At 42.0% G+C, this 13,435-nt stretch overlaps 1 protein-coding gene across 4 annotated transcripts in view; it reads left to right on the plus strand.

Moving 5' to 3' along the window:
* Nucleotides 1–13,435, plus strand: part of STIL (STIL centriolar assembly protein) — a 110,378-nt gene that overhangs the window by 18,958 nt on the left and 77,985 nt on the right. For all 4 annotated transcript variants that reach the window (XM_033916276.1, XM_033916275.1, XM_033916278.1 and 1 more), the window contains 3 exons: nt 3,138–3,385; nt 6,042–6,125; nt 8,108–8,194. In XM_033916276.1, the coding sequence (XP_033772167.1) occupies nt 3,138–3,385; nt 6,042–6,125; nt 8,108–8,194 (419 nt within the window). The remainder of the gene's footprint in view (nt 1–3,137; nt 3,386–6,041; nt 6,126–8,107; nt 8,195–13,435) is intronic.

Genomic DNA, 13,435 nt, shown 5'->3' on the forward strand with positions numbered 1-13,435 from the left:
CAGACTCTCGGCACAGACGCTGCTGATGGCCCCAATCCACACCTGACCCCCCCCCCCCCCCGCGCACGCTGACCATCTCCCTTCTACCTGCACCTTCCCTGGGGCCCTCTTTGGCGACTCGGCAGGGGCAGCGATCAAAACAGGCTGCCGATATCAGGACCTTCCCTCTCTGAGTCCCGCCTATTTTGTTCCAACTTCCTGTTTCCGCATAGGCGAGACTCACAGAGGGAATGCCTGACGTCGACAGCCTGTCTTGATCGCCCGAAGCTGGGAGGAACAGAAGATTTCCGCACACACCACCGGGGCAGGAAATTTAACAGTGTCCATCTCGCCGGCCCTGCACGGACCAGCAGGAATTTTCTGCGGACCGGCACCAGTCCGCGGACCGGCGGTTGAAGAACTGTGCTCTAAAGTACGTATACCCCCCTTCATCCAATACTTCCAGATGATCTTAAATCTGCCAATTTGAATCTTGGAGTTCAGCCATAGTGACTGATAAGTTGATTTAGTTCTCGAAGTTCTTACGCTCCCGCTCCTACTCAGTCAATATGAAGGGCACTTCTTCCTCACCCTGGAACCCGATATGTGGAGTCCCACAAGGCTCACCTCTCTCTCCTATCCTTTTCAACATTTACATGTCCTCCCTTAAACTCCTTCATCTCTCCCCACTTGAAACACTTTACACTTACGCAGATGACATCTTTGTCCTCCTCGAGACCGACCGGAACCTTATCAACCTCTCTGCGAACATATTCTCATGTATATCGAACCTTCATTCCTGGGCCCACACTGTGCAGATGAAACTGAACGAATCCAAAACAAAACTTCTCTGGCTCGGCCCAAAATTGGACCAACTGCCCATCTCCATCCCACTGTCCTCTGGCCCCACCCTGCATCTTGAATACTCAAGTAAAATTCTGGGAGTCATCATTGACTCCACACTTTCCTTCAACAATCACCTCAACTCCCTAATAAAAAAAATGTTTCTTCAGCCTTCACATGCTAAGGAAAGTGAGAACCTGTTTCCATCAAAAACACTTTACTGTCCTTGTCCAATCCACCATCCTTTCCAGACTGGACTATTGCCACTCTATCTACCTAAGCCTAACAAAGAAAAACCTTCAAAGACTCCAGCGGATTCAAAATGCCGCTGCTAAGCTTATCTTCTCAAAAAGCAAATTCGACCACGTCTCACCACTTTTGTCCAAGCTCCACTGGCTTCCAATAATCTCCAGAGTCCACTTCAAATGTGCCTGCCTTACTTTCAAGATCTTACACGGCATCCTCCCCCCTTTTATTCCTCTTTCTTGGAATTCCTCTAACCCCAATTCCACCAGATCTACCCAAAAACTGAAACTTTCCTTTCCCTCTCGAAAAGGCGTTTCCCTTGTAGGAAAACTAGGTTCCTCCCTCCCTTTCAGAATCACTGAGCTCTGGAACAACCTTACCTCCCCTCTTAGGAATCTGAGTTCCCTCCAACTCTTCCGTAAACATCTGAAAACCTGGTTATTTTCAAAAATATAACTCTTCCTCTCTCTGGTTACTCTGTCCTAAATTTTCTCTTCATTTTGTCTTTTCCCTTCACTGGAGTTCCTTTCTACCCTAACCCTTGTTAACCGTGTCAAGCTTTGCGAATGTAGAGATGATGCGGTATACAAACCTAAGGTTTAGTTTAGTTTAGATACTAAAGCAATTCTAGCAGTTTTACCCATCCAAATAAATTTAATCAGTATGCTATTTAATTTTTTATAAAAGGACCTCTGAAAATAAATTGGTAACATACTCATTTGGTAACAAACCACAGGCAAAATCATCATTTTTACTGTTTGAACTCTCCCCTACCAAGACAAATGTAATGGGTTCCACCGCTCACACATTTCTGTGACCTTAAGATTTTTCATTTACTTTTATTGTCCAGTGTATTTTTTATCCTAATACCTAGATATTTTATACCTTCTTCCTTCCAAAGAAAGGGGAATGAATCGAATAACCCTTTTGTACAATGTACATTAAGTGGAAGAACCTATTTTTTTTTTTTTTTTTTTTTTTTAAATCTTTATTCGTTATCATATCTTTCAACAAGTGTACAATATTCATTCAAATAATTCGTACAAATCACTTAACATTCTCAATTATTATTGCCAAAAACATATAAAAGAACCCTCCCATCCATTAGAAATAAACTACCGTATTTTCATGTAGATAACGCGCACCCGTGTAAAACACACACACGGGTATAGCGCGCGGGAAACCGAAATATATGTAAAAAAAAATTTTGTATACCGCACATGCTGCCCCGACTCTCCTCTCCCCCTTGAAGTTCTGTCCCCACCCTGAAAGCCTGATGCCCCCCCCCCCCCCAGCGTCCGATTCACCATTCTGAGTATCTGGTTTCTGGCATTGTTTTATTTTTTTGGGGGGGTGGAAGAGCTGGGAGTTTGTATTTTGCTGTTTCATATTGTCTTAGGTATGCTGTTATTCAGTATGTTCTTTGTGTTGAAGTTGACATGTTGGATTATTGGTGTACCTGTTTGCTGTGCATTGCAAAAATAAACAATTCCAAAAAAAAGAAAACATTTTCTTGAAAGATTATTAACCTGACTGAAACGAAAGTGAAGAATCCAACATGAAACCCAGTATCCTTGATGAGAATTCAATAGTCAGCAAGTCACCAGTTTAAGGGTGGGTCTGGAATAGGTTTTCCTTTTTTCTCCTATGAGAGACTCTTATATACCCTTTATAAAAAAAATTATTTATCTTCCATTTATTACAAAATAGTGATTTTAGGTCAGTTTTAAAGTATCGCCCATTAATGGTTCCCTTCTATAGTGTGACATTTGTTGCAGTAGTGAGAAGGACATTTTTTGCCTTATTATTGTAATAACTTTCTACTAAATACTAGCCCTGAAAATGGTATGAGCTTTCACTGTAAAATCTATTTGTGTACATGAAAAGTCCAATGCAGAAAAATGTAACTTGTACTAACTAAGCTTTCACTAAATGCAATTTTTTTCTACAAAATTTGAATTACTTAAATGGTATAAGATAGTATTTTGTGTTATCAATTTTAGACTATTCTGTAACTTTCATAGCTTAGTCATGTAATCTGTGTATAACACTGTGCATATGGTTTTTAGGGACTTCAGTACCATCTTTGCAGCAAAGAGGCTTTGGATCCATCCAAACTCATCACCATGCGAGCTCATATCGCTTACACAGAGAATATGGACAACCTTAATTTTGAATTTCATTGGGCAGCAGTAACTTTGATGAACACATTTGAATGTACTCCTATCAAGCCAGTCCCAGTCATACCTACAGCCCTGGCAAGAAATTTGAGGAGTCACATAAATATTGCACAGGTTCAAGGAGTACCTAAGTGTGGGTAAGTTGAGCTGTTTTAGGTGCAATTGTGAGCAGTTCATTGCGTTTGCTGTTAGGCCACTTGGATATGTATAAAAAAGACCAACAAATAAGTTTCTAGCTTAGTTAAAACATCACAGTACCTCAGTTCTGCTATATGTAGTCACAACTTGTCCCTTTGGGTACTGCCTCGCAGGCTTACTATAGCCAAAACATTGACATAAATCCATTTGAAGGTATGACCACTACAGTGTCCGGCTTCTGTAATTTATAACCCTTTTTTACCCAGAGATTATTTTTAATAAACTAAATTTTGGTGGTGGTTCAATTCTTGGACCACTGTTAATCCAATCCAAATTCTACTTGCCACTGTTGCTCAATACCATAGTCCAGGCCAGGATTTCAGGTTTTGAATAAAAAGGTTTACTTAGGTTTTAGTTAAAAAAAAAAAAAAGGCAAAATCACAACAGTAAGTCAGAGAAAACAACAGCAGACTCTTAATTGCTTATTTCTTCCAGGAAACACACAATCCCAAGAGTTTATTTTTTCACCCTCTTATCTCTTGTTTAGCTCTAGATCAGGGATCTCAAAGTCCCTCCTTGAGGGCCGCAATCCAGTCGGGTTTTCAGGATTTCCCCAATGAATATGCATTGAAAGCAGTGCATGCACATAGATCTCATGCATATTCATTGGGGAAATCCTGAAAGTCCAACTTTGAGACCCTTGCTCTAGATACTGGTTTATATACAGATGTGAACACCAGTCTCCTCTTCACTTGGCAGTTCTCATGTAGTCCCCTCCTGTTCTCCTATTTTTCTAAATGCCCCACTCCTCCTATGTACAGTACACCTACATGCAAGTGGAGAAGCCTCAAACCTCTGTCACTTCTCTTGGTACTATGACTTGATTTTAGCCAAGGTTTCTTTAAACCCTCATAGTACACATTGTGTGAAGAAATATCTTCTCCTGTTTAAAATCTACTACTTAGTAGCTTCATCGCTTGCCCACTAGTCCTAGCATTTTTTGGGAAAGAGTAAGCAAGGGATTCACATTACCCTTTCTACTCCACTCAGTATTTTATAGACCATTATCATATCACCCCTGAGCTGTCTCTTCAAGCTGAAGAGCCTTAGTCGCTTTAGCCTTTCCTCATAGGGAAGTTGCCTGTTCCTTTTATTGTTTTCCTCGCCCTTCTCTGTACTTTCTAATTCTGCTACATCTTTTTTTGAGATACCGTGACCAGAATTGCATACAGTATTTGAGATGCAGCCATGCCATAGAGTGATACAAGGGCATTATAACGTTTTCATCTATGTTTTTCATTCCTTTCCTGATAATTCCTATCATTCTATTCGCTTTCTTAGCTACTGCTGCATGTTGAGCTGAGGGTTTCAACATATCCTCAATGTTTACACCTAGATCCTTTTCTTGGGCAGTGACTCTTAACGTGAAACCCTGCATCACATAGCTATAGTTCGGGTTCCTCTTTCCCACATGCATCACTTTGCACTTCATCTGCCATTTTGATGCCCAGTCTCACAAGGTCCTCTTGTAATTTTTTCACAGTCCTCTTACGATTTACAGCTTTGTCTCATCAGCAGATTTTAATTACCTCACTAGCTATTTCCATCTGTAGATCTTTGATAAATGTTAAAAAGCCTATAAATCCTAAAATGAGCTTAGACTTGAAATTGTTTAGCTTGGCTTGAGTTAATTTTAGGAGTGGTTTTTATTTTTTAGGTGGTAAGGAGACTTGATGGAGACAAATAAGTAAAACAATCAGAGAAAAATGTCAATTGCCATTCCAGTAGTTTTTGTTTTAGTGGGAAGGGTGTGGCCAAAATTTAAATGCCTAGATTAAATTTTCAGCTTAAAAACCTAATTATTTAGTAGGTTGAATTTGGCAATTCGAGGGAGTCGACAACTGAAAGTTGGCCAGTTAGCTATAAGCAACATGAATTGAAAAGAAACATTTTAAAAGATCTTTAAATACTGTGATTTGTGTTGAAGGCAACAGTGTGTTAGAATTTTACTTGATACTTGGAAGACATTAAGATATATTAGTAATTTATCACCAGATCCAATTTCTAAATCATTAAATCAATCCATTTGGGTAAATTCCAGGATCAAAATTGGCGGATTTAAAATTGTCTGGAAGCAGTGGATAATTGCAGGCATACGAACATTGAATTATGTTATTTTAGATGGATCACTGCTTAGCTTTTCACAATTGCAACATAAGTTTGGCTTAAACAAAATACAATATTTTAAATGGTTGCAATTGAAGCAGGCTATTCAGGTAGGGTTCCCTGAATGAAAGGGTCTTAATACTCAATATAGTTTGCAGATCCTTTGCTTTCAGGCGGATTTTTTTGGGACACCAAGCCGCAAAATGGTATAAATTATTATATGGATTTTTAAATAAAAAGAAAACTGGCCTTAGGGATATTTGGAGTATTGAGATTGGACAGACAATTTCTGCATCTCAATGGCCACGATTTTGGTCTTGGAGATTAAGGTCTACAAGGTCAGCATCTATGAGTCAAACGTGGTTATTTTTGTTACATCGAGTTTTTTGGACCCCTACACGTTTACAAAAGTTAGATAACACTAGATCCAATAGATGCTGGCATTATAGATTAGAAGATCATCTATTTGTCATTTTTATTTCACTACAGGTATCTTACCATGGACCAAACTCGGAAACTTCTACTTATTTTGGAATCTGATCCCAAAGCTTACACACTACCTCTTGTTGGAATGTAAGTGACTGGGTACATATCTAAATTTTTAGGCTAATGTTTTAGCAGAGCTAGTGAAAAATGCAATAAAGTGAGTATAAATATAGCACAAGACTTGATCATATCAAGATCTGTGTTCAAGGTTTATCTTTATTTGATATATTGCCTTTTGGGAAGTCATCTAACTTTACAATAGTAAGTCACAATTAAAAACAGATAGCGATAAGTGGTGGTATTAATAAATCAATAAAAATTCATCACTTAAAATCTTCTAAGCAAGACTTTTCTCCAACTTTTACTTTAAATTTCTGTATACATGACACAAGAAATTGGTGAATGTGAAAAGCTCAGACCCTACAACCAAACTCTAGTGAATAAACACGGAGCTAGTTGTTAAAGAGACCATCACAGCTGATCACTGTCTCATTCCACCGCAAACAGAATTCTCATTCAAACTCTGAACAATTGGTGGAGTTGCTGGGAACATCTCGCAACTGCTCCGGTCTGATAATCAAAATAGAAGTTTTGAGACAGCAGCAAATTTTATTCTATTTTGATTATCAGGCCAGAGCAGTTGTGAGACATTCCCAGCAACTCCACCGCTACAGATAAGTACTTACCAATTGTCTGACTTCTGTGGTAAACAAATTAATGGAAACACTTTTAAAACAGAGAATGGTTATATGATATATGTAACTACATATGATTTAGTAGGGTTGGGAGGGAAGGTTTAAATATTATAATTTAAGTTAAAAATGATAGATAATCAAGTGATATTGTATAAGTTCAAATGTTATTTTTATGATACACTTGTAAGATGTAAGATGTAAAATGAATAAAGAATAAAAAACAGAATGGTCAAGTTTCTGAAATCCTATGGATTACAGGACCAGAGGCAACATGGATTCACTAGAGATAGGTCTTGTCGGACAAATCTGATCAATTTCTTTGACTGGGTGACCAGAGAACTGGATAGAGGATGTGCGCTAGATGTGGTATATTTAGATTTAGCAAAGCCTTTGACAGTGTTCCACACAGACGTCTAATAAACTTGAGTGCCCTTGGGATGGGTTCCAAAATGACGGACTTGGTCAAGAACAGGTTGAGTGGAAGGTGACAGAGGGTAGTGGTCAATGGAGATCACTCCGAGGAAAGGGATGTTAGCAGTGGTGTGCCTCAAGGTTCTGTTCTTGGGCCTGTTCTTTTAACATTTTTATAAACGATATTGCAGAAGGGTTGTTGGGTAAGATTTGCCTCTTTGCAGATGATACCAAAATCTGCGATCGCGTCAGAGGGAACGTGCTACTATGTGGAGAGCGGCCTGAGAGGTTCGCTACAGCCGGCCGCGAACCTCAGCAGGCCGCTTTGAACATGAGCGGTAGCGGCTGTTGCGGGAGGATGGGGGGGGGAGAGTCGTTGACGTGCAGGCCGCTGTGAACAGGAGCGGCGGCAGGACCATGAGACGGGAGTGAGCTGTTCGGCTTCCCCTATCTGGGGAAACCGCCGTGCCGAGGAGAGCTGGGAGTGAGTTTTTCGACATCCCCTATTTGGGGAAACCGCCGTGCCGAACTCAGCTGCGCGTCGGGAGTGAGATGTTTGACTTCCCCTATCTGGGGAAACCGCCGTGCCGAACTCAGCTGCGCGTGGGGCTGTAGTAAGCGCGGGGCATGCTGCACTCTTGGCGGCCACGGACATACGGATCATGGAAGCACGCCGATAAGAATGCGCATGTGCTGCCTACGGTTTTATTATATAGATTGAACCAACTGAGTGTACAGAGCCACAGAGCAGCTTTCTCACTACTGTTCTGGGAAGTAATATTAAGACTAATGAGTAATACTGTACTTAGCAATTTACTATTAATGCTAAGTATTTAACATCCCTAGTTTTAAATTGTAGCCTTTACTCTCATAAGACTGAAGTGCTGTAACTGAAAGTATTCCTTTTTAAGTTATAAAATAATATGTTGCACTTTGATTTAACTTTTTTTTTTCTTTTTCTAGCTGGCTGAGTGGTATTACACATATCCATAGCCCACTTGTATGGACCTGTTGTCTGCGCTACATATTCAGTTCCTCCATTAAAGAAAGGTGATTGACTTTTCCCATTTTATTCAGGTGTGACGTTTTGGTAGCATGGTTGGAAACATTAGGGAAAACATGAGGAGGTAGTAAATGAATATGATGGCTAATGCTCTCGCCCCTGAGAAGTAAACTGAGCAAATACATTGTCTGAATGGATTGTGGTGTCCCTTAAGGGTCATCATTTTACTTGTACTGTTGAATCTTTTAGTGACTGCTTTTGGGAAACAACTAAAACACGTGTTTTTTGGGGGGGGGGGTTTAGTTTTTATTTTTTGGGGGTATGATGATCATAATTACACTTAGTACCTGTTCTCTCAAACTTTAGTGCCACCCTGACTGTCTTCAGATTAAACAGCGGGTTATGATCTTTTTTTTAAAGCTGAATATATCTAAAACCAAAAGATGATGGGCACCTTTCTTTTGCAATCCCTTCACTAATTATCTAGGAAAATACCTTAAAATTGGAATCAGTGTTGAAGCTGTTGGGTATCTTTTTGGACTCTCAATTGATCCTGGGACTAACACATTAAAATGCTAACTAGTAAATTTTATAAAATGAAATGGACAATTTAGAAAATTATTCTTGATTGATCAATATAGATTCATTGTTTAGGTTTAGATGATCACAATCTGTTATGTATTGATATAGAAACAGAGAAACTTGATGGCAGATAAAGGCCAAATAGCCCATGCAGTCTGCCCATCCGCAGTAACAATTATCTCTTCCAATCTGAGATCCCATGTGCCTGTCCCAGGTTTTCTTGAATTCAGTCAAAGTCTGTGTCTCTACCACCTCTTCCTGGAGACTGTTCCAAACATCTGCCACCCTTTCTGTAAAAATGTATTTCTTTAAATTACTCCTGAGCCTCTTAACGTCATCCTATGCCCCCATTCCAGAACTTCCTTTTAAATGAAAGAGACTCGACTCACCTAACATCACGTAGGTATTTAAATGTGTCTTATCATATCTCCCCTCTCCCGCTTTTCCTCCAAAGTATACAGATTGAGATCTTTAAGTCTGGCCCCATACGCCTTATGACGAAGACCACGCACCATTTTAGTAGCCTTCCTCTGGACCGACTCCATCCTTTTTATATCTTTTTGAAGATGCGGCCTCCAGAATTGTACACAATATTCTAAATGAGGTCTCACCAAAGTATTATACAGGGGCATCAATATCTCCTTTTTCCCACTGGCCATACCTCTCCTTATACACCCTAGCATCCTTCTAGATTTCACCATCACCTTTTCAATCTGTTTGGCCACCTTAAGATCATCACATACAATAACACTCAAGTCCTGCTCTTCTGTCGTGCACATAAGTTCTTCACCCTTAAACTGTACTGTTTCTTTGGGTTTTTGCAGCCCAAACGCATGACTTTGGCAGTTAAAATTGAATGCTAAGAAATACAAAGTTCAGACCATTCTTCAAACTTCGCCAGATCTTTCTTCATGTTTTTCATGCCATCATGGGTGTCTACTCTATTGCAGATTTTTTATCATCTGCAAAGAGGCAAATCTTTCCCAACAGCCCTTCAGTAATATAATGTAAGAATCTTGTAATATTTTAAGTGATGTCTATAGTCTAAATGTTTTATTTATTGTTCTTCACTTATTGAAATTATTTTAAAATGAATAAATATTATTAAAAAAAAAAAAAAAAAAAGCAATATCGCTTATAAAAATGTTAAAAAGAGCAGGCCAAGAACAGAACCTTGAGACACACCACTTGTAACATCCCTTTCCTCGGAGCGATCTCCATTCTATCCTCTGTCGCCTTCTACTCAACCAGTTCTTGACCCAGCCTGTCACTTTGGGACCCATCATGAGGGCACTCGGTTTATTTATTAGACATCTGTGTGGAACACTGTCACAGACTTTGCTAAATCTAAATACACCACATTTAGTTCACATCCTCTATCCAGTTCTCTGGACACCCAGTCAAAGAAATTGATCAGATTTGTCTGACAAGACCTACCTCTAGTGAATCCATATTGCCTTTGGTCCTGTAAGCCACAGGATTCCATAAATTTCACCATTCTTTGTTTTAAAAGCATTTCCATTTTAATTTGCTTACCACAGAAGTCAGACTTACCAGCCTGTAATTCCCTACTTCTTCCTTACTTCCACTTTTGTGGAGAGGGACCACATCCGCCCTTCTGCAGTCCTCCGGTACCACTCCTGACTCTAGACTCATTGAAAATGTCAGACAGCGGAGCCATCAGAACTTCCTAAGTTCCTTCAACATCCTCGGATGTACACCATCTAGGCCCATTGCTTTGTCTACCTTTATTTTAGTTAGCTCCTCACGAACAGAACCCTCTGAAAACCGATCAGGGTCTTCCACTCCATCCCTATTTATGTTATCTTCTGTGGTCCCGCTCCCTGCGCTTCAGCCGTAAAAACAGAACAGAAATATTTGTTAAGCAATTCAGCATTTTCTTTATTAGCTTCTATATATTTCTCCCCTTCATCTTTTGAGTCTCACAATGCCACTTTTGCGCTTCTTCCTATCACTAATATATCTAAAAAAGTCTTGTCTCCCCATTTTATCATGCCAGTTATTTTATCTTCCATTTGCATCTTTGCTTTCCTGTCTACACGACCAGCCTCTCTTAACTTTTCCAGATAATTTTGCCCATCTTCCTCTTTCTGCTATCTTTTGTAGTTTATGAAAGCTTACCTCTTATTCCTTACCTTCTCAGCTACTACTTTTGAGAACCAAAGCGCCCTTCTTTTCCTCTTACTTTTACTTACTTGCATCACAAAAAGGTTTGTCGTCCTTACAATTACTCCTTTGTTTTGCCCACTGCTTCCAGACATTCCCATTCTGACAACAATTCCTTGATGTAATCCCCCATCCAAACAAAGTTAGTTGTTGTTTTTTTTAAAGTCTCTAGAATCTTTGCTTTTGAATGAGCCCTCCCTATACCCGTCTTAATAATAAACAATACCATGCAGTGATCACTGGATGCCAGATGATCACCCACTGTAATATCAGAAACACTTTCCCCATTTGTAAGCACTAAGTCCAGTATGACCCCTTCCTGTGTGGGCTCCATTACCAACTGCTAGAACAGTTCTCCTTGTAGAGAATGCAGAAATGCCTACAAACATGGCAAAATATAGCCATAAGGCTGATATTTTAAACCAATAAACTTGTCACCTCTTTGCTAAGAGATCTGCATTGTCTCCCTGTAACAAGCCAGGATGACATCTAAATGAATGAACCTACAATTATAAGTTCCAGTGCAGTGGGTGTAGAGGTCCTGAACTGCTGGGATAGTCACCCTCGAACGGCGTGCGTGTTTTCTGCAGAAGACATCAATCATTTTCTTGACTCTGCCTCCTTCCCCAAAGGGCTGTGCTCAGTTTTTCCTTCTTTCAAGCATGTTCAAGAAGATACCTGATCTGCTCTAATCTTTTTGTTTTTCGGGGTTTTGTTCCTGGGGTTCGAGGCTTTGGTGCTGCAGGGATTCCCAGTGCTCCTGGGACAGCTCTGACTGCAAGAAGACAGACTCTCAGCAAAGAAATCTGTAGCTGGCAGTCTTCTCTGGTTCAGAGTACCTGACTAGCCAGCCTGCTCTAGCAGTTGAGGATGCTAGCGGACTGTTCCTCTTGTAGCGAGGCTAACCCCAGACTTTGGCTGGGTCTTAAAGCACAGGCTGTGGGGCTCTGAGTCAGTCCAGAGGGATGGAGTGGAAGCCAGCTGCGTCTTTCCCTCCCCCTGTCACATAGCATGGATCTGTGGATATAAATGTTTCAACCCACATTTTCAGGTCCTGCTTGCATCCCGAAGAAGCAAGCATCTGGATTCCATGCTTGCCTGAGGCAGAAAGTCTTTTCTTATTCATAGCTACAGTGGCAGCTCAGGCATTTCCCAACACCAGCAGGCATATTCGAGTACTATTTATTATCCCAGGACAAGCAGGCAGGTATTCTCACTAGTGGGTGATGTCATCCGACAGAGCACAGATACGGACGTCTCACAAGCATGTCTTGCTTGAAGAAACTCAGAAGTTTCGAGATGCCCGCACCGCGCATGCGCCAGTGCCTTCCCGTCCGATGCTCCGGGCGTGTCTCCTCAGTTCTTTTTCTTCCACGGAGCTGAGAAGTTTACTTCAATTCTACGCCCATTGAATCTGTTTTTTTGCCTTCTGCATCGCCGCGGGTTGAGTTCTTTTTGCTCTTTCCGTGCGTTTATTCTTTTTTTCTTTGATTTCTTTAAAAAAAAAAAAAAAATTTTCTTCCAACACCGGGTCGGCCGCGTGGCTTGGGCCCCGCGCCTTCGACCTTGCGGCGGAGCTTTTCCGGCCTATATCCCGGCCAATCACCGGTTTTAAAAAGTGTAGCAAGTGCCAGCGCGCGATTTCGCTCAAGGACCCGCATCGATGCTGCCTTCAGTGTCTGGGTCCGGATCACTTTCCGAAATCATGCCGGCCTTGCTCCACTCTGACAGCGAGAGCGTTTAAGTGCCGCTGTCTTCTCTGGGAGTCCATGTTCAAGATGGAAGCTGCGTTGGATCCTTCAGCTTCGACGTCGACTGGTGCTTCGACTCCGTCTGCGAAGCCCTCTGCCTCCCCAGCTGCTTCGGGCCTTCTGAAACCGGCATCATTCACGCCGGTTTCGGCCTTGACCTCGGCGCCGGTGCCTTCCTCAGTGTCCTCGGAACAGGTACCGACCCCTGTAGTTCCTCCGGTGGTGCTCAAAGTGCCGAAGGCTGGCAAGCAAAAGCACTCGGCACCGAAGGAGCGCGGAGACCGTGCGGAAGGGCCCCCTTTTGGTGCGGATCCCTCCATATCGGCTTCGTTGCGGTCCATCCTGGAGGCTCAGTTTGTGGAACTCATGAACACCATGGGGCCCCGGCTGATTGCCTCGATCCAGGGTGACCTCCCAGTTCCGATTCAGAGGGGTGGGCCGCCCCCTCCTCCTCCGCCGCACCGCACGACCTCGTTGCTCGGCGAGGAGGAGCGGCGGTCGGCGTCCGGTTCCTCGAGGAAGGCCTCGGGTAGTGCCATGCCCCCTTTGGAGCCTATTTCCTCGAGGAAGTCCTCCCTTAGTGACATGCCTCCCTTGGAGCCTATTCCCTCGAGGAGGGCTTCCCTTAGTGACTTGCCTCCCTTGGAGCCTATTACCCCCCCCCCCCCCCATGACACAGTGTGGCGTCCACCTTCGAGGCCTCCCAGTCCTGGGCATAACAGGAAACAGGACGAGTTCTTCCGGACCCCCTATCAAGCCTGGGCGGCA

This window comes from Geotrypetes seraphini, chromosome 12 (assembly GCF_902459505.1).
Source record: "Geotrypetes seraphini chromosome 12, aGeoSer1.1, whole genome shotgun sequence".
In the NCBI taxonomy this organism is placed as follows: domain Eukaryota; kingdom Metazoa; phylum Chordata; class Amphibia; order Gymnophiona; family Dermophiidae; genus Geotrypetes; species Geotrypetes seraphini.